This window comes from Trachinotus anak, unplaced genomic scaffold, assembly GCF_046630095.1.
Source record: "Trachinotus anak isolate AG129_WGS33_773 ecotype Australia unplaced genomic scaffold, CSIRO_AGI_Tana_v1 ptg000021l, whole genome shotgun sequence".
Lineage (NCBI taxonomy): Eukaryota > Metazoa > Chordata > Actinopteri > Carangiformes > Carangidae > Trachinotus > Trachinotus anak.
This window is the reverse complement of record NW_027273872.1, coordinates 21,758,328-21,782,932: the sequence shown is the minus strand read 5'-3', so window position 1 is coordinate 21,782,932 and position 24,605 is coordinate 21,758,328. Positions and strand designations below refer to the sequence as shown.

Here is a 24,605-nt window from a genome sequence, read left to right as displayed (position 1 = left end):
TGCAGATTTTTCCAGAATGCCTCTCTCGCTCTCTGGACTCAGATGAAAGCCCAAAACTATCAAGTGGATAACGCTATACTTACACTTCTGCTGTAATCCCTATAAACACATATGCAGCTCATAATTTGTGCGCACGGCAATTTACTAAGGAATAAACAAACAACAAAGAGCCTGAAATCAATAGTTGCAGGATTCAAATGACACAAAGCTGCAGACACCATCCCTTCGCAAACACACTCTTAGAAGTGGCCACGGCTTTAGAGCAACAGGTGAGCTCCTCGGCACCTCCCCTGTCTTCTCCAATGCAGCCTTCTAAATATAGAAATTATGCTCTCTGATAATTGGGGGCAGACAACAAAGCCGGCTATATTTCCACCCACCCTCCTCCTCCTCCTCCTCCTCCTGGAGCTGCTAAGTTATATCCCCAGCTGACAAACAGCAGGACTGAGATCAGAGTGTGAGAGCTTGAGTGCTGAGGGAACACCTGCGCTGTCTGCCTGGACTGTGAAGATAGACATGGAAGATCACTGACTTCCACACCTGCCCGTGGACCGATGCCATTTACACACACACACACACACACACTTGATTGGGTTTCCTCGAGAGCCCTTTAAGGCTGCTGCTGCTGCTGCTGCTGTGGAGGAGGAGGTGGTGAAAGTCAGGGAGCGTCCATTAAACATGTGAGACGGCCCTCAAAGAGTGGGCGAGGATGAGGGGTTTAAGTGTTTTCAGCGAGGAGCCACAGACCACCTGGAGGAGGGAGAGTAGGTGGAACAAAAGCGTCTGTCTAAGGGCCAGGTCGACTCCAAAAACATCGGTTAAACAAGTGCCAAAGAGCACTTCAGGGCATCAGGTATCACAAGTCAGGATTTCCAGTGTGTTCAGAGAGATGACCTTCAAAATGTCAAAGGGGGGTGGAGGGGGTTACGCTCTTAGATTTGCACAAAGTCTGCTTTTCATGGCCACAAAGGTAATGGCGAAGAGCTCTACACTGAAACTTTAGTCTCTTTGGAGGTATTGCAACAACAACAAAAAGGCCAAAGTCATGGACAAAGTGTTAAGGTAACACACTCGTCAGCTTGGGAAGATGGGACAGGAATGAAACACACCCTGTCCATCATTTTCATGCTTGTTAACTTTTCTGAGTAGCTAAAGAAAGACGAGCAGTGACAGTAGCTAACAATCCCTTTTTCATGTTGTAATAGGCTTGCGTGTGTTTACCCGGTGGACAGGGGATGTCCATGTGCACGCAGGTTATAATACACTCTGGGATGCTGTCATTAATCGACGACAGAAGCGTGTTGATGTTCAAGGTGTGCGAGTGGGAAAGTCCCACTGCGCCGTGCTGTAGACAGGAGAGAGCTGGCAGCAGGGTTGACTCCCCGTATCGAGACACCCCCACTGGCTCGCCATCACACACACTCCCTGAGATCACAGGCTGAGCTTTCATGCTTCAACACAGATCTGCTCCCAACCGTGGAGGAAACTGTGCACAGATATAAGATAGTGGCTTTTCTAAAAAAAATAAATAAATCACAAATTCAGCTGCTTTGACATAAAAAAGATGGTACATAATCTTTTCCATTATATATTTTTAACACATGAGCAGAATAAGACTTAAAGATGTTGTGGCCATGTTTGCATTCCACGGTTTAATAAGATATTTCAACAAGTCTGCAATCCTCAAACTGTCAGCAGAGGTTACTTAATCCTTATCGCTCTGACCTCCACTTTTATACAGCTGCTAAAGTTGCAGGGCCTGAGCTAAAGGTCAGATTTTATTTGGTCCTCATCGTGTTGTTGTGCAGCCTCTATGTTCACAGCATTCAGGAGGGACGCTTTGAAGTTTTTATGCGTTCATCAGGTCTGCGACTCATCCCCTGGTATAATGGTGTCCATAAAGAAAGACAACATTGATCTCGTAAGCAGGTTTATATGTTTAAACTCTGAAAGACAAAGGCAACCAGTTAAGTATACTTCTTCTTTAAATATTGGGCTGTTAAAAGTAAAAACGTGGGTAGTTTAAAGGAGCACTGACTGTAAGTGGACACATAGTGAGCAACTAACAAAGTAGCTTCGTCTCTGATCATACAGGCTGATAAAAAAAAGCTTTTTGATCACATTTTGAGAAATTTATTGTTTGTATTGTCAGTATGTCAACTTCAGATTCTGCTGACACACATGTAACACATGTAACAGTAGTTTGGTTATAATCACTGTGTCAAAAAGACAAAGAATTAAAAAAAAAAAAAAAGATTCACAGTTATCTTATTTTGATAAAATGCATTTCAGATGTGAGGATCTTTTCCAAATTTCGCAAACAGGTTTCATATTTTGGGCCATATTACATCATATCACTGGCTGAGCTGTTTTCAAAATAAAAGACATAATAGTACAGTGTCTCAGTCTTTATATAATCAATACAGTTTCTAGTGGTTTTTCTATATTGCATGTATCTAACTGTAAAAATATATTCTCAAATAAATAAATATATAACATAAATATATGTATCTAAAAGGAATAAATAAATTGTTATGCTTTGCTCTTTTTAAACAGGTCTAGACACAGGTAAGAAAAAAAAACTGGATTCCTTCAAAGTCCTTCTGAACAAACTGCGGCTCTCTGACACAGCACCCAAATAAAAAGTACCATCTTGTGGTACTGATTCCCACGGACTCCACATCAGCTGACGTCTCTGTCCTACAGACAACAGAGGAGACGCTCTCTGACCACTCAGCTCTGTTTCCCATTCATCTCCTATTCCACGCAGGTACTTTTTAGGGTCATCCGGCCTCTGAAACAAACGACCCCCTCATGCCGAGCGTGCAGACATTCTAGTCTGTCTTCCTGGCTGCTGAGAGATGGCCTGTGCATTCCTATAAGAGGCCCCGGTACCTTTATCCCTGCCGGTCGGGCTGCTGTCCACCAGCCTGCACCGGCCACATCCCTGCCTGCGTCCCTCTCTCTCTTCTCTGCTCCCTGCCTCTGAGGGTTTTAGCAGCTATTCCTGATCTGCACCAGGCCTCCAGGTCTCAGCTGTGTCCCAGGATATCCCTGTACAGCTCTGGCACACGATCAGGGTCCACAGGCCTGGGCAAAAAGTGTGTAAATTTCTGGTGCCGCCTGGATTTAGTCCCATCTCTTGGTGTCCCGTCTTTATTTAATGCCACAAAATAACGCGTCCCTTTGTCTCCGTGTTTGTAGAGGTTGGAGGAGTATGTGTTGTACCAGTTCTCCTCGAACTGCTCCCTGAAGACACATTCAGCTGTGAGCTTCTCCTGAAAACAAAGGAAACAACATAAGAGAAAACATGGCAGAAAAACGCACGACACATTTCATGACATCTTCAAATGTATCCTCATGAAATCAAATTCTCCAAATATGAGATGCCTGGTGTTATCAAAGGGTCAAAAATTAGGATTCTGGCAACGTGAATAAGGAAAGATGGTACTTACAGAGCCATACAGCTCTCCTTTGTCATTCATCCCCAGATAGAGTCCACTGTCCACCCCTCTAATGCTTATCAACCCAACAGCAAGGCTTATGAATTCCAAAATACCTGGAGAAGAATAACACAGTTGTTCTGTACAGACTTTGTCAAAGATGAAAGAATATTATCAAAGCAACAGAAAAACCCTGATTCAACTCTGTCAGCAGCTTAAAGGCACAATTTAAACAGAAATATATCAAATGTGTATTCTCACCATGTTCCTCACTCTTTCCTCGCTGCTGATTATTTTCATAATCTGTGTTTTATTTTACCTGTTGCTAACTTTATAATACTTATTACATATTTGTTTTTCCTATATAAAAAATAATAATATCAGTATTTACCAAAACGACTGTGGTCCTTCCTGGTCCCTTGCACTGTGCCATCCGGAAGTATTTCCAGATGAAATCCAGTTCTGCAGTACAACTGTCTCCTCCTGAGAATCCCCTTGAGGTGCGTTAAATCCTCCGTGGTGCTCCGGGAGAGCCTGTCCCCAGGTAGGAAGTGCTCCCCCAGCAGCGTCGGACTGTCCCCAAGAGGGGTCAGGAGGAAATGGGACCCGACGTGAGCGACACCATCGATGCCGTGCAATACGCCTCCAACTTCCCCCAGAGCAGCAGCAGCAGCAGCAGCAGCCATCGCGTCAAAGCTCAGCGGGTAAAGTTCAGCGAGGAGGTCCGGAGGGAGCGCACTTGCGTAGTAGGCTACCTGGTTTCCACTGTCACTTATTGCATGTTTACGTCCACCTCCCCCGTTACTTAGCGCACGTCCCCTTGGTGCACGGACAAGCGGACGCACGGATTTCTCTCCCCTGATATGAAACAGTCACCAAATCTTCGCTGCTGGCTGCACCGATTTCCCCCCCTTTTTTTTTTTTTTTTTTTGCTTTTATCGCTGCGTCTTCATCAGTCGGAGGTGGGCTGCAGCTGCTCTTCAGAAAGCCCTCATGTTGCATACCTGTTCACAGCGGGTGGTGCTGCCACAGTGGAGCCGTAGAGGAGACACAGCAGAGAGGTGGTTCAGTGGTAAGGGCTGAATAAACGCTGCAGTGCAGGTAGAGGAGCTCCTGGAGGTTTTGCGCTCAAAGTGGCAGGGGTGGTGAGGCAGGTGCAAAACCACAGGACTAGTAATGGGCGGGGCTGTCACAGTTCAGACGTGCCCTGGCAGGGATTTTTTTTTTTTTCCTTCTCCCAAAGGCATAAAATAAGAGGGGCGCAGGGAGAGAGAGTTGATGGTGGGCTGGGGGCTTCAGCTGAGCCCTGACATCACTTAAATTCAAATTACACCCGCTAATATAAAACATACGACACTTTAAACCAACCCACGACTGACAGGGAAATAATTCAGTGTCAATTTCCATCTTTAATCCAAATATTTGAACATTTTTCTTCACTCGCACGAATTTGACGCCCTTTAATCGCCGGGCGACTTGAAATGTCCACGGCATTTCTCGCGATCTCGGAGCAGCGGGCGGCTCTGCCCTGCTCTGCGTGTTCCCGGTCACGACAGCTCAGTGCAAACAGCCATGGCCGCCCTGCGCAGGCTTCTCCCCGCACTCGCCCGCAGCTCCGGCGCAGGGACGCGGGGGAAACAAACGTCCTCTCATGCGGCCAAAGCGCTGAAAGTGGTCGCAGCTGGAGCGTGTGTCGCCGCCGCCGGTGCAGCTTATTACCGCTGCTCGTTTGTCCGCGGTCGCTCCGGACTGAGGAGCCGTGTCGAGGCTCGGCTCTTGCATCTGGCGTTGCCGTCAGTTTCCGCCACCGATAAGGTACAGTGGGGGGCATTTATCAAGCAGCGGGGCTTTAGCGACAACATTCAGCTCACTCACAGTCTGACACCCACAGCCGGGTAAAGTGCTTGAATCTCAGTTTTAGTTTCAAGTACGAGCAGAGCGACGACAACGAGCAGAGCATCTGCGGGTCCGGTAATTAGCTCCTCTCACGCCATTACGCGCAAGTGAACTCGAGTGATGCCGGTAACAAGGTGTCGTCAGCGTCAGGAGCATCAGGAGCTTTCCGAGACCTTTGGTGCTGAAGCTGCGAAATGGTCAAAGGCGTCCGAGATCACGTGATCTGATGGCTGCCATAATTAAACGCTGTGCCTGCTTCTGTCGCATAACTAACACCCAGCCTTGATGAATTTAAGAGACAATAGAGATATCACTCACACAGTACACAATATTTGTATTATTTCAAGGTTGGAGAACATTAATGTAAAACCTGACTCTATTATGTGGCCTAATACAAAAGCCTAGTCATGACCTATAGGCTACCTTAGCTTTTAGAGTAAATGTCATACCAGAGAGCTGTATGTGAAATTATAGTTGTCTCGGAGGTCATATTTTAAACTTTGTGATGTTGTTTTTAGATTGAAGTTGTTATTATTTTGAACTAATGGTTATTATTGTATTGATTAATCCATTGATCGAAGAAGGCAGCACAGTTCAGATTACAATCTGATGTCTTCACAGGCTATAGCAGACACAAACAACCCCAAACCCAAAGATATTCACTTCACAATCATATAAACTATAGAAGCAGCAAATTCTCACAGTGGAGAAGCTTCAGCCATTAGAAAATGTATCTGTTTAAGAGCAGAAATGATTAGCTGCTTCATCTATTACTCTCAAAGCGGGTGTTTCTGGCACAGTGTCACCATCTTCCAAGGTACAGGAAATGATACATGATAGATCAACCAGTAATGACATCATTTCCTGGAGACCAGGAAATTTTGAAAACATTTTTTGGGAAATGTCTAATCCTAATTATCGGTTATGCAAAGGATTGTTTGTAATTTTGTAAAAGTGGACCAATCAATCAATTAATTTACTAATAATTCCAGCACTAATTATTAGCTTCACACAGATTTTCATAGCACTGTTGTAATTATTTGCATGTCAGACCCTCAGCTTATTTTGTCTGCCCCCTGTGCAGTGTTTGGCCCTATTAGCCTACATACCAGCACTTCCATGTCTCTAGCTCAGACATGTGTTGACAATGTTGACATGATTTTCATGGATCACAGGAGATGTAAACAAACATGTAAATCAGATCTGGCTTGCACAGGAGATTGTTTGATATGTGCAGGTTGGAGGGAGGTAAACCTGACTGGTGTCCACAAGCAGCAGGAATTCAGGGACACATGAGACTGGACACTGGGGCTTGGTGGAGGGGCTGACATTTGATGAGAGGTGGGGGTGGTTAGAGGGGGTTTAATGGTTAAGCAGAGGGGGGCACACATTCCCTGGGTGTTTGCTCTGTGCCCAGTGGACCTGGCACTTTGCCACCTGACAGAGAGATCCACTCTGTCTTCACCCAACCAGCCTTCTGATCTGGCAGGGTCTGAACAGTTGTAAGGACATTATCTGGTGCACAGGGATGAAAAATAGAGCTGACATAACATGCGCCCCATTACTGAATTAAAGCATGGGCCTCTTTGTTGTTCCATGTGAGCGAGGCTTTTCGTGACAAGAAAAGCTTCCGTGGATTTCATAAAAAGCATCTTTCAGACAGTATTATCACTGTTGATATGATTTGCAATATTTCATGATGGTGTGTGTGTGTGTGTGTGTGTCTTCACAGGCCAGGACCTATGGTCTGGATGATGGAGATGTGTACATGTCGTCCTATGAAAACAGATTCCGCCTGTTCAGTTCAGTGGAGTTCGAGGGCCAGCTCTACATGACTCCGCTAAACTTCATCGAATCCGTCACTCTGAACGAACCAAAGAGTGAGTGTGTTTCTGTTACTCAGCTCGAAACATTCAGACACGAAACAGGTTCCTAAAGTGATCAGAGGAATGAGGAATTCTTTGAAAAATAGGCAAACGTCATCTGCAGAGGAAGATTGTGTAATATGAGCAACTATCAGTTCGTCAACTGACAGTAAATTATTTGTAAAACTGATAATCAATAATTGTTTGAAGGTAATTTATCAATCATAAATGCCAAATGCTCTGTGGTTTTGCTAATTTTCTCTTTTTCATCATCATAAATTAAATGTTTGTGTTTGGATTGTTGAACTGGAAACCATTACCATGCATATCAGGGCTATTATTTAAATCTTTTAATGAACAAATTAAAAATAATCACCAAATTAACTGATAATTGAAGTGTTAATTAGTTGCAGCTCTATTGATGTTAAACATTTACTTCTTTTCGTGCAAGTATTTCCAGCAATTAAGTTTGCGTTTCCATAGTAACTGTCAACATAGGACAAACTGAAGGATAAAAAATTTGTGTTATTTGTTATAGAGTTATTTGGCATAGAGTTTTCACTCATCTCCAAAGTACATATCTGAATCGAATCAAATAGCAAATTAAGTTTTGTCTCTCTCTCTCACTCGCCTGATCTCTCTTTATCATTAGAGTAGTTGACAATACAACTTTGTTTTTGGCATCACAAGTAACATCCTTCATCCTTCTTTAATTCTAGTGGCACTGTAAGTGCTTTCTGACCACATTAATAAATCCTCTAATAATTTATGTGTTTGACCAGTGGCCAACATTAAGGACATTAAGGTTCTCGGGTTCCTTGGAAAGTTACTTTGATGGAACAAGCTAATTCAGTCTATTTTAAATACAGAATATAGAGTCTGTGAATGTGGTCTAATATAACTTTAGACATTGCCTGATGTTTTTTAATAGATTTTGAAAAATGCCCTTTTCTTAAAGTCCAATGTGACATTTTAAAATGTCTCGCTTTGTCCAACTAAAAGTCTCAAACCACTAAACAAAGATATTTAGTTTATTATTTGCCTAAAAAAATGACTAATCAATTATCAAAATAGTTTACAATTAATTTTCTGTCCATCGGCCGATGCACTTTCCTTTATTCTTCCTGCGCTGCAACTGGGTGCTGCACTGCAGATGCATCTCAGCCTGGATAATCTTTGCATCTGTGTGGAGACATCAGCTATATTTGTCAGCAGCCATTTGCTTAATTACACTTCTGTCAAGTCATCAGATAAATCCCTGCTCCTTCATCCTCCTATTACTCGACATTTAAAAAAAAAAACCTCACAGTTGTTTGCAGGAGCAGCACTTATGGCTAAGGGCCTGGGAAGTGTCATCAGACAATAAGTTGCGGCTCGAAGTGCTTCAGTCATAACACCTGCATAAAGATAGACATCTTTACCAGCAACCCCACTTTTATGGCTCATTTATGTGGCAACACACTCGCAGAGACCCAGAGAGACCAAACAACTGAGCATGGGTGTCATAAATGTAATGATAAGGTATTCTGATTACTGTGATTGATGATGATTTGGTGTGTGGCCCTGCTGTAATGTTTTTAACATGGTTTCACTGGTCATACATATAATGAGGAAGTTAAACTAGAAGCTCTAATGGAACAGCAAACCTTCTGTCATCATCCTCGGGTTGCTAATGACTAATGTGTTGCAAAGTGGTAATCACACTGTTTTATGGTTATATTGTGGCTATAAAAAGATTTTTGTCATTCCTGTGGATGTTTGGCATGACCTTGAACATGAACATTACGCATCAGTGATGGTTTCATTTCAGAGACGCTGGTGCGGTTATGCTCACGTAGCAGTGAGTCATTTGAGTCAAAACCTAAAGTGCTGTCCTGTAAATTATTCATATGAGATCCATAAGATTTGCAGGTTATGAAACATTAATTGAAAGCATCAAATACATGCCTGCACTGAGGACAATATCCTCGCTGCTTTAACTGTGGTGGAGAGCAAGCCATCACCTGGAAATCATAATCCCAGCTTTATAAACAGGCTTTAAAATGTGTCAGTGAAGGGTTATTGTCACTGTTATCGACGTGATTCACCGGCCTGGTGCTTTTACGATGTATCCATCTTATCTTCTGCTTTATTGATCATTGGAATGTGTCTGCGGAGATACGTGGCTTGTGTTGCTGTCCACATAAACACCTGTTTTCACTTTTTCTTTCCCAGTTTTGTATCCTGGAATATATATATATATATATATATATATATATATGTACAATTCAGCATTGAAATGTAAAACCCCACAAACATAAAATCTGCTAATTGGTATAACCTTATTTATTTTAGGTAAAAGAGCATGGAGGTCACTTACAAAAAAGGTGAGTGGTTCTGTTGTTTACAACTCATATTAATATAATTTATATCAATAAATCCTCAATTACACTAAACAAAGACTGACACTTCTTCACTTTTGTTGATCTAGAGGAGAATCTTTGCTTTACCTCTATAATTACCGTAATGCCTGTAATGCCAGCAAACGTTGTGCTATATGTTGTGAATACCCAGGATTTAGAAATGAATGAGTGGTTTGGGATTTTCCTCTGCTCTCTCAGGAATTAGACAAGATGATGGCTGATACTCCGCCTGTTTGGAAAGGATCATCTAATTTGTTCAGGAATCTTCGTGAACGAGGTGAGGGGACCCACCTGTTGAATCAGAGCTGTTCACATAAATCCCTTGAATATTACTGAATAATTTCCCATTGTGCTTTTATTTTTTTTTAAGCTGTCACAATAAGGCCTCCCATGTCTCGTTCAGTGTGCTCTGTTGTGCATGTCAGCCTCACGTAATCCAGAGCAGAATGTGTGTGCAGTAAATGCTATCTTATCTCTCCATCAGTCCGGTAACATGCTGTAGATTTATTCTTGGGTAACCTTTGCAGGAGGGCCTAGTCCATTGATAATATACAGAATGTTCCTCCCTTGTTTATTCAATAAAAACTGAAATAACTGTGTTGTTTCCTGGAAAGAACTGCATGGTTTCATAATATCCCTGAGAGAAAAGCTCTTTTTAAACCTAGAAATATAAATTATGAATTATTCTTAGACAAACATTTTTGCACGTTTAGTTGAGCTGTTAAATGACTCTCTGTGGTGTTACAGTAACAATAAATTTGAATCAATGAATGGAAAATGCCACTTACCTTCTTTGTTTTCCCTATAATTAGTATCAAATTGCAAAAGATTTCCGGAGGAGAGTTGAAATTATTCTGAATTTATGTCCCTTTAAAATAAAGCCTTGCAGAAGAGGGTAAAAAATGGCACTGATTAGACCTGAGTGAAGTGTTTGCATCATTTGCATCAAAAATCTCCATCAAAAGGCTTTCTATTGCAACACTATGTTTACTGCTCCCTAATTTTACTTATGTGCACTACAGCACGATCAATATAAAGGTTTAGATCAGGGCCAATTATTAAATTAATCTTAAACAGCAATTTGTGTCATTTTTTAAAGTAAAAATACCAAATATTCTCAGTCTCAGCTGCTTATTTTTGAGGATATGTTACTGTTTTGTCATCTATGTTAGTAAACTGAATATTTCTGGGTTTTGGACTGGTGATTGGATAAAACAAGTGATTCAAAGATGCCACTTTGTGCTCTGGTAAATAGTGACGGTCTATTATTTGGCATATGATTAACAAAATGATTAAGCAAATAAAGATCACTGTAGTTGATAGTAAAATTTGTTAGTTGTTGCCCCTAAAATATTGAGTGACCTGCTGGGCTGTGTTGTCGTCATGCTATTGCTCAACAAATCCTGACGGGGGGGGGGGGGGGGGGGGGGGGGGGGGTGCAGTAGGACTTGGCTTCAGCACTTCCCAATCTGTCATTATGTTAAGTGATATTCATTGCACAGATTCCTCAAGCTTGTAAACAAATGGCACCATATTTGAGCTCTGCACTCGGCACATATGGAGTCTTCATGGGTGTGTTTAAAAACAGAATCTGCTTTAAATTAACACCGGTTGTGAAACTTCTGCCTGTCTCCAGTTCTTGGTAACGTTGTATGAGGAAAATGAAGTTGTCACTGTGAGCGAAACTTTTTTTAATTTTCCCACCTGGGCCTGCACACTCCTGCTCAGTAGGTCAGACGAGCCAGTGGAGCATCAGATCTCACTGTTCTGCTCTCTCCCCTGTTGCTTTAGCTAAGTGCCAATGCTGGGATTTGGGGCTTTTAATCCTGCTGTTAAACGTTGCGGCTTTGTCAGGGGAAAAAAGGACTGGATTGATCTGTGAACAAAGCGTTGCTTTAGAGAATGAGGGAGCTGTTTGAACCCAGCTATGTTGAGACATGTCCCACTGGCCACCCCCCTGATCACCATGGACATTATGAAGCCTAAGAATGGCATTGGATTACATCTCCGGGACTGCCACTCTGTATGAAGTGTTTCTGTGGAATTCTTTGTATTGTCTAACAACATCTACTTGAGCTCAGAGGCTGAGCTGCAGGGAGGAGGGGGGGCTCCCTCCAGGAGTGAAGGTGTGTGGTATTGGTGAGACATGGCTGGAATCTTAAAAGTTTTTTTTTCCTCTCCTCAACCCATTTAAGCTTTAAAGGCTTTGAAGCTAGAGATCTGTTGTCATTATAAGGCCGTACCTGCCAAACACTGAGAGCTGGGGTGAGAGGATGGAGCACTTTGTCGTGGGGAATTTTATATGAACTTTGTCTAATGGCATGCAGCACTAATTCTCTTTTCACACCTCAGTTTGTATGTGTTTCAGTGGTTTTTACATCATCCTGTTAGCAGCATAGTCCCCACCACTAGAGGAAATGTAAGACAGAGTAAAAATTCCATCTTTGTTTTTTATTTTTTCCCTTTAATGTTCCTTTTTCTGAAAATATCTCCCTGCAGCAAACCCTGTATTCCCTGAGTTCTTTTCCCATAACACCCAGAGCAGTCACCCAGAACTATCTGAGCTCGATTCTCTATCTTCCCAAGCAAACAAAAGCTTGGGAATGCTTTCAGAGTCAGAGGGGAGAAGCCTCCTGAGTCGGCGGAGATGTCTCCTGACACTTACTCTTCCCTTCTCCGTGTCACACAACAAAGGGAGCTGAAGGACGCAACACAAAACCTGAATCGGCCATTCTCAATCAGTGACAGATCACTTGAGAATGTATTACACCTTGTTACCCAAACACGATCAGAAGCCGTAGGCTTAAAATTTGTTTGGGTTTGTGTCCAGATCGGTCAGCTCAGTTGTAAAGCCTGTGTTTGTGTGAGAGGAACACCAAGCATGAAGTAAAAGGCACCTTTTAAGATGTTATCAGTGAGCGCGAGAAGATTACTCTTGTCTGAAGGCGTGCACTGTTTCTTTGGGTGGCTTATTCATCTCGGCTGCATGACTTTGAACATCTGTAAACACCTTGTCGTTAATGCAATTTGATGCTGTCTTGTGTGGAAAGGGGAACATTTTGGTTTTTGTTTCTCAGCTTGAGTAATTCTTCTCTTGTTCCCAGGTGTCATTAGTTACACAGAGTACCTCTTCCTGCTCTGCATTTTAACAAGTGAGTATATATTTGAACTGACTTATACATAATGGTCTTGAAAATAATTTTGATTAAACTGCCCAATATAATTAATTTTTGTTTGCTTTCAGAGCCACATGCAGGCTTCAGGATTGCTTTTAACATGTTTGATGCCGATGGGAATGAAATGGTGGACAAAAGGGAGTTCTTGGTGGTACGCACCACATCTTGATAATTGCATATAACAAAATACAGTTGATCACTTGTGTTACAATCTGCATAATAACGTGTCGCCCTCTCTCCAGCTGGAAGAAATTTTCCGCAAGAAAAAGGATCGAAAAGAAGTTAGTGAAGACGAAAGATTGGACCAGCAGGTATGAATTTTAAAACTGTCATTAAACCGGCTGCAGCATATATATTTATTTCTTTACAATGGACTAAATGAAGATGTGTAATGTTGAAGGAATTGGTCATAGTGACATAACCAGTAGTTATCACCCAAGTGCTGTTCCTCTCAGCTTTACAGATCTTTTTAGCATCTTTTAGCTCATTGTTTTGGTCGTCTGCAGCATTTTCTTATCAGCCTCATTCCTAGCAGCAGCTAAACACACCCAACCCAGACTGAAGACAGACAAAGGTGGTAGTTAGGTGGTGAGGAAAGTCAAACATGTACAGAGCAAAACAGAGCATAAAGAACAGTGACTACTTGACTTACATTCCCTAGGTTCCCTGAAACATGACTCCAAATAAATACTAATGTTGCTCCATATAAATAGGTAGCTGTTTTTTAACCTGCAACAACATTTTAAGGTCACACTATCTCCAAAGTGGTGTTTGTGAAAAAATCAATTCATGCAGGTTTAAATGACCGGACACCTTAACTCTATAAAGCACTCATTGTTTTTACAGTTTGCAATTTTACTGTTTTGGTTCAATGCTCCTGTCAGTCCCTTTTTCCAGCAGAAGAGCTGTGATAAACCTAGTGAACACTTCGGCAGAGACTATGTTTACAACAAGCTGATGAATTAGCGGAGCAATTATCCACCAAAGCTAGCCAGATATTTCCCTCAGGAGTCAGTGAACACCAAAGCAGAGCCAGAAGAGAGTGAACGTTGCATGTCAGCTGAACAGAAACATGACTTCAAGTGCTTTGGTTGCTCCATGTCTTGATGTGTAAGTTAGGAATTGCTTGTAATATCAGCTCAATAAGGTGATGATATGTCAGTGTTGTGTTCACAGCTCCATCCATCCAACATGGCAGGCTTTTGCTTGCAACACTTGCAGTATTCCTAGAGAGAACACTGGCTGCACATAGGTGAATCTGGTCATACAGGGTAAAACATGCCTGAGGCTTTCATCTCTTTAAGGCTGTCTTATGCCGCATGCAGGTGGATGTAAACAGGCAGAGCTGAGTAGAGCGATAAGAGCTGCTCTTTGAGGTCTTATCACACAAACACAACATGGAGGAGCTTACTCTGCTGGGACAAACGTTAGCATCTCTGGACAGTCTTGAATTAATCTGACGCCCGTATAAGCATCAAAAAGATCATTAGAATGGGTACTCTAGATTTGGAAATATAATGATGCTTTGCAAAAAGACAGGATGAAGACAAGAGGATGAAAACTCTGGGTGCATTCATAAGCTTATGGAAGATCACTGGTAAAGTCACATCATATAAACTTGACGACTTTGACTTAAAAAAATCAAATGATAGTCTACAAACTAATTTCCCACCGCCTTCCTGTTCTAAAACACTTTGTGAATAATGAATGAACCGTCTGTCATACATGCTCCTTCTCTCTTTTGCATTTCAGATCCTGCAGCTTTACGGTCATCGCAAATCCCAGCCACACAATGTGCGTATTGTTCTTTTTCCCTGAAGGAAAATGTTCTGCTTGTTGCATGTGTTTTTGGCATGGATGTCTCCCCAACCTGAAAATGTTTTTGCATAGTGAGTTACCACAGAAAACACAACTGACACCACCCGTATTTGTCTCTGTTAACACCAGATAGCCTCATCCACTGAAATTGAAATGCATCACTGTGTACTTCAGTATTATCTGACATATTTTCTGTGTGTGTTTGTGTGTGTGAGTGTGTGTGTGTGTGTGTGTGTGTGTGTGTATGTGTGTGTGTGTGGTAGTGGAGGGCGCGCAGCGCAGATGATTTATGTACTTGCCTTTTGTCAGCGTTGGGCGAGAGATTCCACTTCAAAAAGCTCTTACCTGAAGACTGACGTTTTCACCCAGACCCCCATGTTTTATTTTTACAGTTTCTTGAGGAGTGGTATTTGGGCTCAGGTTACCTTTTGAGATGGGTTTGACCATGAAGATGCCCGTCAGAGAGGAGAAGCAGCACTGTGAAAAGCACTCAGCACACACAGAGAGGAGCCTACAGCTAACACAGGGACCGACCCATCCTTTCAGAGTGCTGTTTGAAGACTTTACCTTTAGGTGTGTCTTTTTTGTTTTGATTCCTCCTGCCATACTGTAGGTATCTTTCCAGCAAAAAGTTCAAAAGTCAAATCTTTTCAAAAACACACAACAGACATATCTTCAGTGCTGCGGTTGGGCTTTCCCCGACACAATCTGCTCACAAGTGTATCAGGATCTTCACGGGATGAGACGGGGCCGGCGCGGTGTATTAAAGAGTTGTTCTGTAATTAGCTGTGGGATCGTGTCATAAATCTCCCTCTCGGTGGAAAGCGATGAGGCACAGAGGAAAAGCTGTTTTATCAGCTGTCTCACACTCACCCTCAGGCCATAGACGATGAAAAAACTGAATAAGATAAATAAATATTATGAAATGAAGCAAGCCATACTTAAGGACACGTGTCGACAGCGGCTGGCTGTTGCTGGTTGGTTGTGTGCTTTGCAGTGAGGTGATGTCGAGACTTGAGACTGAAGAAATGATGGGTTGATAAAGCAGAATGAGAGTGAGAGACACCAGCATGAGTTGGTTAATAACTGGGAGTGAGAAATCTTATTTTGCTTTTTTGAACTACTGGGAGACAGATTTTCTGTGATCTTTTTATTGCACATGACACCAATTACAAGCAAATTGTTGTTGACTGTTGTGTTTTGGTTTAGCTTTAGTTGTATTAGTCCCACAGCAGCTGAGAGAGTGAAGGGAACAGCGTAAACTGTAATAATAATAATGATTGGTTAATCCGAGGGCAGGAGCGTGACCTCATTGAGAAAAATAGCACAGAGTGGCTTCTTTGTTCCAGACAGCATTGAGCTGCGCAGAAACAAACAAAAATAAAAATATTACAGAACCTGAACCTATTTCACAACAGTACTGTTTATGGCAGAGGGCTGATAACCTGCATTTACCTCGCAGCTTAGTATCAACTGATGATGTATTGGGTGGGTTCAGTTACATAGTTAACCTGGCATGAATCACCCTCCAGGTCTTACGCCCTGCATGCTTTGGACATGTGTTAGCTGTGTTGGCTCAGTGTCCTGCCAAGAGGCTGCATGCTTCACTGCAGAGCAGACTCATGTCGGGGCTGATGGGCCTCTCTGATACGCCGGTGTCAGCCCTGGTCTGTTTCTGCCTGTTTGAGTATGGATGGATGTCAGATTGTTTGTCTGTCCCCGTGTCTCTGTGGAATCTGTCTGTCTGTCCTCTGCTTCACGTCTCTGACTCCTCATCCTCTTTCTAGTCTGCGCTTCTCCTGCCACGTTGTGCACCCTTCGTGCTTGCCTGTCCATTTTCTTTCCCCTACTCTAGTTAACATGTGCCAGATGTATTTTGTCTTCTAACAGCTGTGCTTCAACTGCGACCACAGGTTCTTAAAAAAGACAGTCAGCATGTGGAGGCCCGCGGCATGTGGGATGTTCTCAGACGTGGCACGAGTCAAGCTCTGTTTTCTGATCTCACTGAGGTAGTGCAGCGGTCATTATGATGCTTCTTCACATCACACAGAGTAATACTATACAACAGGGGTCCTGCTGTACCATCTGACTGTCCTCACCGTTTCGCTTCTGTAGAAATTCCTGGAACATGTTCTTGATTTATGCATCTGTCCTCTTGTTAGTAAGAGTAAATACTCAGAGCTCCCCTAATGTTTCCAGCATCTGCAACACGGGGTTCAGCATGTATAATAAATCTGTGCATGGCCCATGTTTGTATCGTGAAGACATGAGAAATGCTGGCCCTCTGTTTGGTTTCAGGCACAGTGGAAATTAACCATTAACTCTGAGTAATTATTCAATAGCTGAATCTGGGTATGGCTATTAACTAACATCTTTACTCAAAGTTTCAGCATGGTTAAATAAATGTCATTGTTAATGTTTACCTGGTGTTACCATGATACTCCTGAATGTGACAGAACAGCTTGTCCTGGCTGCTGGAAGATTTTGTGCAAATTTAGACAGAGTTTGGCTTAATGTGATGCAGTAATCTGTTGTGCATTGTGGTTTGCTGCATTTTTGTTGCTTTCACAAATTGTAGCACATCTGAGGTGGATATTTTAAGCTATGAGGAGTGATAACAGTTAACTTTTGGCTCTTCTGACAGCATGTGGATGAAAAAACAGAGACGACCCTGTTGGTGCATTTCTTTGGGAAAAAAGGCAAAGCTGAATTGAAATTTGAAGATTTTTACAAGTGAGTTGAGACACCTTTTGTCTGCTCTGTCATTAATCATGATGTCCCTGAGAAGGTTATTATCTCACACTGTAATATCATCATTAATCATTTTTATACCACGTTGAACCTCCAACAGCTAAAGCTCCAGTAGTTTTGTTAAGTGTTCCTTTGTGCGTGTGAGTTCCTGGTGGTGGCGTTTCCTGTCAGCAGCTGCCGTCCGTCTCGCCCCTCCAGGTTCATGGACAACCTGCAGACAGAGGTGCTTGAGATAGAGTTCCTCTCCTACTCCAAAGGCATGCCCACCATCAGCGAGGAAGACTTTGCTCGGATCCTCCTTCGCTACACCAACGTGGACGACGTCAGCGGATACTTGGAGAACGTGCGGCACAGCATGCCGGATGAAAAGGTTTGCTGCTTTTCCTTCGCTTTGATTCTTACTTTGTTGTCACATGTTACCAATGGCAGGTCCCATTCCTCATTTTAAAGTACAAGGGGTAAACGGGGTAACAGTACCACCTTACAATATGATGTAATCCAATACAACATCAAAAACTGGAGCCTCATGTTATGCAGGAGAGATGAAGTTGGACATTAGTACATTGGTGATCAGGGTTATTTGTCCTACCATCATGTAACCTCATCCCTACCTCTGATAGCTCTTCACACTCCCTTCATGGCACATGGAGAACAGCCAACCTGCCTCTGTCTAGAGTTAAAAAATGTGCCTATCGTCTGCTGTAAATCTCACTATTTCTCTTATTTGTTTATTTTACGTAGAATTTTAAGTCACAGTTTGTGGTTGTAGGGGAGTTATGCGTTGGAGCTAATTGAGAAACACCAGTTTATCTCCCTGCCCAGTGCAGCATCTCTGTCTGGCCTGATACAGTCAGTGTGTCTGTAGAGATATAGGTGCCTGCACAGACACGATGGTACCACACCTGGCACCCTCACTGTGATGAAGGCTCCAGGAAGTCACTGCACCCTGCCCTGAAACAGTTCCAGCACATAACTCCCAATAAAACTACGTATTGTCATTTTAACATTTTGGTGTTTTTATGAATTAAACAAGCAAAATATAATGTGTCAATTGCTGTACTTTAGATATGCTCCTTGAAAAACTTTTTTCACTTTGGAGAAAGTTAGACTAGCTGTTTCCAGTCTGCGTGCTAAGCTAAGCTATTTAGTCTACAGACATGTACACTAACTCCAAAGTGACAAAGTGTTTTCCCCAAGATGTTGATTTGTTATTGATTGGCTTTTATCAGAAGCAAGAAAGTTTAGAATTTTAAATTCCAACTTTGTCATCCTAACTAAAAAAGCAAAGCGTAAATGAAGCGAGTCTAGAGTTGGAGGGGGTTTCCAAAGTTATTCGACCATCCGACAAGCCCTTCCAAAGAAGCCTAATTTTTCTACAAACATAAACCTTACGTAACAAAAAACATCTTCACATGGCTCCACATGGCTGTAAGTCGTAGAAATAGTCTGTAGTTATTTTGTTCTCTTTGTGTATGGGAGCATCGGACTCCTCTTTTCCTTCAATACCACTGTGTGAATTAGCTGTTGAGTGAAACATCCTCATTTGAGCTTTAATTTGTTTTTCCTCTTGGCACGCTGACCCGCATGAAAGGATGCCAGCAGCTCCTCAGCCACCTCGAGTAGCCTGTTGCTAGATCTCCATTGATAATCAAGTGGGACTCATCATTAGGCTAAGAGATATTTTATGGCCCTCACCTTGTTAAAACAGCAAAGCGTCACAGATTAGTCATTACTCCATTTGTTAGGCTCTGTGTGTCGCCTGTTCAGCAGGGCCCCAGGCAGGAGAAGGCGCGAGTAGCTGCGGGATGGTCGAGTGGACATCAATAGGTTCAGTGTTTGAGTCATCAGCCGAGCCTGAGATGTTTAGGGATTCATCACTTTTGTTTTTGTTTATTCAAGTATCAGGTTAATCTGCTTTAGAAGAGTTTGCAAACGGCCTGACCCCTTCCCAAAAGCTACAATCCTCCCCCCGCTGCTGACAGCTCAGCGTGTCCATACTGCGCAGGGAAAATCCAGCAGCATATACATTGTCTGTCTGGGTGTGTTACCTATCTGATGCCTTCAAGGTCCCACACACACACTAAAGGACTCCCCGCAGGATGAAAGGAAGCAGATTATTATGTATTGTGTGAACTGTAGCACTATCCTTAGCTGGAGTGTTGACATGTGCAGCAGTTTGCTTTATGAGGCACTTTTTAAATCTTCTTTTAAATGTTGCATTTTACCAGTTTTATGTTTTCTGGGGAAAGATGCTGTTTTATTGCTGTTGTCTCTTTGCAGGGAATCACCTTTGAGGAGTTCAGGTCTTTCTTCCAGTTCTTAAACAACCTGGAGGATTTTACCATCGCCATGCAGATGTACAACTTATCCAACCGCCCCATTGGTCAAGGTAAAGACTCACATGCTATCTGTGCAGTATATACACTTGAGTCACTGGATAGTTTGGTTTTGAGTGAGTTTGACTATTTTTCCTCCTCATGATGAGACCCATGCTTTGTTTTTTTCCCCTCATGTCTGTGTTTGCAGTCAAGCTAGTTCAATTTATGGATATCTTTGAGAATAGCAGCTGCACAGAGATGACACCCACACGTCTGTTGAACTCTGTTCTGTTGTAACCGTTATAACGGCCTCCGCTCTTCGGGGAAGGTTTTCCACAAGATTTTGGAGGCTGGCTGCAGGGATTAGCTCCCATTCAGCCACGACAGCATTAGTGAGGTCCAACACTGATGTTGGACGATAAAGCCTGGCTCGCAGAGGGTGTTACAGTTCATCCCAAAGGTATTGGATGGGTTTGAGATCAGGGCTCAGAGGAGGCCAGTAAACTCAAATTTCTTGCAGTGCACATGGGCACTGGGTCTTCAGTCTATAGTGTATCTAAAATATATTTACAGCATTATACAATTCTTCAACTGTGAACAACTGTGAGTAGTGCTCCTTCCAAGTGATCTGACCTCCTTCACCTTCACCAATCAATGGAGTGCCCTCTTTAATATTTGATGAAGTCCAACAGCCGTGATTCACTCAGGAACAATGTTTGGTGTCTGTGATGTCCTCTTCCTGTGAATTACAGGAGTAGTTATAATTTTACGATGTTATGATTATGAGTGTGATTCAGCAGCTCAGAGGGGAAGTCCTTGGCCACCACTACACACCTTTCTCACCCAGTTCTATCTAAGTCAGGGGTCACTTTTTTTTAATCTTTATCTTCTCCTCTCAGTGTTTTTCAGGAGGGGCTGGTCTTTGCTTTCAGTCTTTATTTATGAAGGTTTAGGAGACCCAGTTCAGAATCTAATGGTCTCAGTTTTTCATCACTAAAAAAGGAGTAGATTCTTCCTCTAAAGAGGAGCTACTTGATTTCAAAGATATCCATGAACCATGTGGCTGCATGCAGAGACATAAAATATTTTTTAAATTTGTGCCCCATCACTTTAAATGTCATATTCAGAGGAGTTCACCCGAGCTGTCTATGTGGCTACGGGCATCAAGCTGACCCACCACTTGGTCAACACCGTCTTCAAGATTTTTGACGAGGATCACGACGGGAAACTCAGCCATAAGGAGTTCATTGGCGTCATGAAGGACCGGCTGCACCGTGGCGGCGGGGTAAGACAGGGGTCATATAAATGCCATTTATCTCTGTTTTATGACACTGAAGGTGACAGAGGAGATGTGCCTGCCCAGCCTGCTCTCCTCCTCCCTCGTCTGCTCGCAGGCCTGTCAGGAAGGAGAGCAGCACAGAGGTGTTGGTGTTAGGACTACACAGCAGCACTGGCTGATGGGAAAGATCTGAACATTATCTTAGTGTGTAATCTGTATAGAGTTGGTAAAAAGAGCTCAAAGATGGACACGTAGATGCAAAGTCAAGTCAGATTTAACCTGATTAAAGACAAACAGGCAAATATGGGTTGATGCTGAGCTCAGAAACACATGTTTATTTTCACAACAGGGGGTTTTACACAATTAGGCCCACTTAAGCAACTATTATCAACACAAACACCATCTTTCCTGTTTAATTACAACTTTAAGTGAGCATTAATTATGTCTCTTTTTTTCTTTAGGTAATGGTTTACTTAAACACCTCCATAGCAACATGTCTAAATTACACTCCTGCCACTTTTTATTAGTGAAACACATCTCACATTTGTTTCTGTGATTGGTGATTTTTGTGAAATTATACTGCCACCTAGTGGGACATAAGGAAACTGCTCTTGTGGTATTTTCCCCTCATTTGTCTTTTTCTCTCTGTGTCTCTCACTCTGTCACACACACACATTCACAGGGTGTCCGAGTGGAGGAGAAGTTCATCTCTTTCAAGTCCTGCATGAAGAAGGAGCTCTCAGGCAAATAGGTAAAAGTCTTTTCTCACACTGCCAGCGTTCTCTGATCAATGAGACAAGATTAAAAATATACTAGTGATGGTTAATGTGGAGCGTAAACATGCAACATTAATTCTCGAACAGAGTCTCCAGGCACACTAGTGCAGTGAATAGCCAGCCTTTTCAGATGTGTTTCGAGGCCCACACTCTCCTCGCCCGAAGCATTAAGTTACACTGTAATATTAACGCCTGATCAACTGCCACCAGATACCAGCTTAAGTCTGCATACATGAGCAGTGAGCAGTGCAGTTTAAAGCCGTATAAATGTTTCAAAGGAAATGCACCTCTCTGGAGAGGGCTTGATAATTTGCCTTGATAAAACTTGGGAAAAGACTTGATCTGAATATTTCTGCAAACTGTGCTGCAATATGAAAATGTCCAGTTTGAGAACTTTTGAGAGAAAAGAGGAAATAGCTGCTCAATATATCACTTTGGTACTTTATGTGACCTTTTCAGCAGTTAAAGGAATAGTTTTGAGAAAACTTTCCAGTTTGGATGAAGACCACTCTCATGAAGCTACAGCCAGCAGTTGGTTAGCTTAGCTTAGCACAAAGACTGGAAACAGAGGTAAACAGCTAGCCTGCTCAAAGGTAACAAAATCCACCTGCCAGCTAAAGCTCACTAAACAAAACATTATATGTAATTTCTTTAGTCCGTAATAAAACATTACCCAAAACTGAAAAAATGCAGTGGACTTCCTGCAGTCTTATTGTCACCGTGAGTTTTCTAGGCAACCACAGAGACCACAGGAAGTCACTGTGCCCAGCCGAGAAATAGAACAAATACTGTAAGAGCCAAAAATATCAAACTATTCCTTTAACTTTCAGCATTAGTTGCCAGAGTAATTTTGGTTGTCTACAATTTATGGTGATTATTTTCTACCCCTTGCTGCCAATTTAATAATTTTGCACATGTAGACATAATTCTGTTCTTCATACTCCCCGTGTTATTTCTAACATTTAAGAACACTTGTGAAATCTACAGAGATTATAGATATAAGAGGGAGCTGCTGGGTTTGTGGCCTGTTTTAAACTCATAAGGGGATTTGTATGCTGAAAATCTACAGGTGTAGCCACTGCAGAGGACCCAGATTTGTTTTTTTTATGCGTACTTGCAGAACTACTGCTGCACTCGTGCTCCATGACTGTTTGATTAAGAGGAGCAGGGAGTTTTTCATATTGCAGTTTCTCAGTATCTAATTTCTGGTGTGTAATATCAGAAAGAATTGCCTGCAGCCTGTAGCAGTGTAGGAGTGATTCAGATTACCCAGCCTGCCTTCATGACAAAATATACTGCTGGTTCACGTTTAGTCACACTGGACTTATCACTGGTGTCATTTTCTGTCTGTTTTGTCGGCAGGTGAAGATCTCAACATCAGTGCATGTGTTACAAACTGGACAAGCTTTGCCTCCTCTGTGCTCTCCACCAGGGCAGCAGGATTAGTGCATGCTGCAGCATCTTATTACACTGTGTTAGGAGTTTCACAATAAACAGGACATGGCACAAACAGGATGTGGTCAACCTAATGCGAAGCACACAAGTGACCCATTATGAACCCACAGAGAAAATCCACTTAACTCAGTGTTGCAGGACTCTAAATTGCACTAATTAGTTTGTCTAACCACTTTTACTTGCTGAGAACTATTTATTGATTCATCTTCTTGTAAATGTATTTATCAATTAAATATTGTTAACACTGATTTTATATATTTATCTATAACTACTTACCAAACCTAAAACATTGTCTTATTACTGCGCATTGTTCTGGTTCTCCTTATGTCCTGAGTTTATTCTGTACACTAGCAGCATTACTCTCATACTTTGTCCTTTTGTCGGCTCTGCAGCCCCCTGCACAGATCAGCACAGCAGCACCTCCCCTTCCCCCTTATCATCCTCCTCCTCCTCCTCTCTCCCAAAGCGCTGCAGCTAAAACCCTCCAGGATCCCTCAGAGCCAGCAGGCCTGAACACACACACACTCACACACACACACACTCTCAGTCTGTGGCTTTTTCACTGTTTAACTACAGGCAGCTAACACTGTTAATGATTTCTTGGCTGGTAAACACAAGTGCTTTTTTCATGCCACTGGCAGGGATGACCTCTTTATAAATATGCAAAAATATTGAAGCCATATGTTTGTTCCAGTCTTGGGACACTCAGTTTAAATTAGTGTTGGTTTTAATTGAGCAGTAGATTAAAATGACCTTCCCTTCAGGCTCTGGAAGGAAGAGTTTACACTTGTACTACGACTACTTGATGACTGTTGTTTCCTGGTATGATGTTTGCTTTGGGTGGAGTTATGTACTGAAAAAAGCTGATGATATCAACATGTTACATGCTTTCATATTAACCAGACTGATGCATTTGTACTTCAGACTACCTTCTGTTTAAATGCTGAATGTTTGGATTAGTTAGTCTACCTCTTAAAAAGTTTTGGAAACTTCTTTTAAATTAGGCCTTGACTGCTACACTGATGTTACAGCACGGATGTATTTATAATGACAAGGTGCAATAAATATAAGATAAAATATTTGGCTTCTTGGTTCTTTTTTTGCTTCCTGTGTCAATCTCACAAAAACACACCATGCTTGTTCAGTTACTGTTGTCACACAAGTCAGCTGATAAACTGTGAACGGCTCTCACTGCCCTCACCAGACAAACCTCCTTTTCCTTTTAACTACAGCGCACCGATGGCAGGACCACAGCAGAATAAATTAGCTTTTTTATCCTCAACCTGAAGGCAAATCATTAACAGTATTAATCATCAGGAACCTGGGGCTGTGTGGGTGTTCGAGACTCTAATCAGGGACTTTTTATCTTTAAATGATTAATTCAGCAGGGTAATAATTTGCAGTCTCACCCTAATCCTGCAAGTCC

At 42.4% G+C, this 24,605-nt stretch overlaps 2 protein-coding genes across 5 annotated transcripts; one reads left to right on the top strand and one right to left on the bottom strand.

The window, feature by feature from the left end:
* Nucleotides 1-1,739: 1,739 nt before the first annotated feature.
* On the bottom strand, nt 1,740-4,129 carry fgf20b (fibroblast growth factor 20b). The gene is made up of 3 exons (XM_071457910.1): nt 3,835-4,129; nt 3,456-3,559; nt 1,740-3,278 (listed from the first exon to the last, which is right to left on the bottom strand). Exons 1-3 carry the CDS (start codon nt 4,127-4,129, stop codon nt 3,033-3,035), a joined length of 645 nt encoding a protein of 214 aa, XP_071314011.1. The 3' UTR covers nt 1,740-3,032.
* Nucleotides 4,130-4,381: 252 nt separating this feature from the next.
* micu3b (mitochondrial calcium uptake family, member 3b) lies at nt 4,382-24,249 on the top strand. 4 transcript variants are annotated; one of them, XM_071457909.1, is made up of 15 exons: nt 4,382-4,515; nt 7,072-7,219; nt 9,539-9,570; nt 9,805-9,883; nt 12,711-12,758; nt 12,851-12,933; nt 13,025-13,093; nt 14,535-14,576; nt 16,514-16,609; nt 17,245-17,333; nt 17,550-17,721; nt 19,632-19,740; nt 20,797-20,954; nt 21,631-21,699; nt 23,087-24,249. In XM_071457909.1, the coding sequence occupies exons 2-14, from the start codon at nt 7,108-7,110 to the stop codon at nt 21,697-21,699; spliced, it is 1,158 nt and encodes a 385-aa protein (XP_071314010.1). In that variant the 5' UTR covers nt 4,382-4,515; nt 7,072-7,107; the 3' UTR covers nt 23,087-24,249. The 4 variants fall into 4 exon arrangements, with proteins under 4 accessions (XP_071314010.1, XP_071314009.1, XP_071314008.1 ...); XM_071457907.1 differs by lacking the exon at nt 4,382-4,515 and adding an exon at nt 5,000-5,258 and having other exon boundaries at nt 23,572-24,249; XM_071457906.1 differs by lacking the exon at nt 4,382-4,515 and adding an exon at nt 5,000-5,258.
* Nucleotides 24,250-24,605: the final 356 nt, after the last annotated feature.

Coding starts and splice junctions, on each gene's coding strand:
- micu3b (XM_071457907.1), top strand. CDS start 5,016: ATGGCCGCCCTGCGCAGGCTTCTCCCCGCACTCGCCCGCAGCTCCGGC. Junction 16,610..17,244: donor TGTTTTCTGATCTCACTGAG/GTAGTGCAGCGG, acceptor CTCTTCTGACAG/CATGTGGATGAAAAAACAGA. Junction 20,955..21,630: donor GGCTGCACCGTGGCGGCGGG/GTAAGACAGGGG, acceptor ACACATTCACAG/GGTGTCCGAGTGGAGGAGAA.
- fgf20b (XM_071457910.1), bottom strand. CDS start 4,129: ATGGCTGCTGCTGCTGCTGCTGCTGCTCTGGGGGAAGTTGGAGGCGTA. Junction 3,560..3,834: donor GAAGGACCACAGTCGTTTTG/GTAAATACTGAT, acceptor ATTCTTCTCCAG/GTATTTTGGAATTCATAAGC. Junction 3,279..3,455: donor AAGGAGAGCTGTATGGCTCT/GTAAGTACCATC, acceptor CTTTGTTTTCAG/GAGAAGCTCACAGCTGAATG.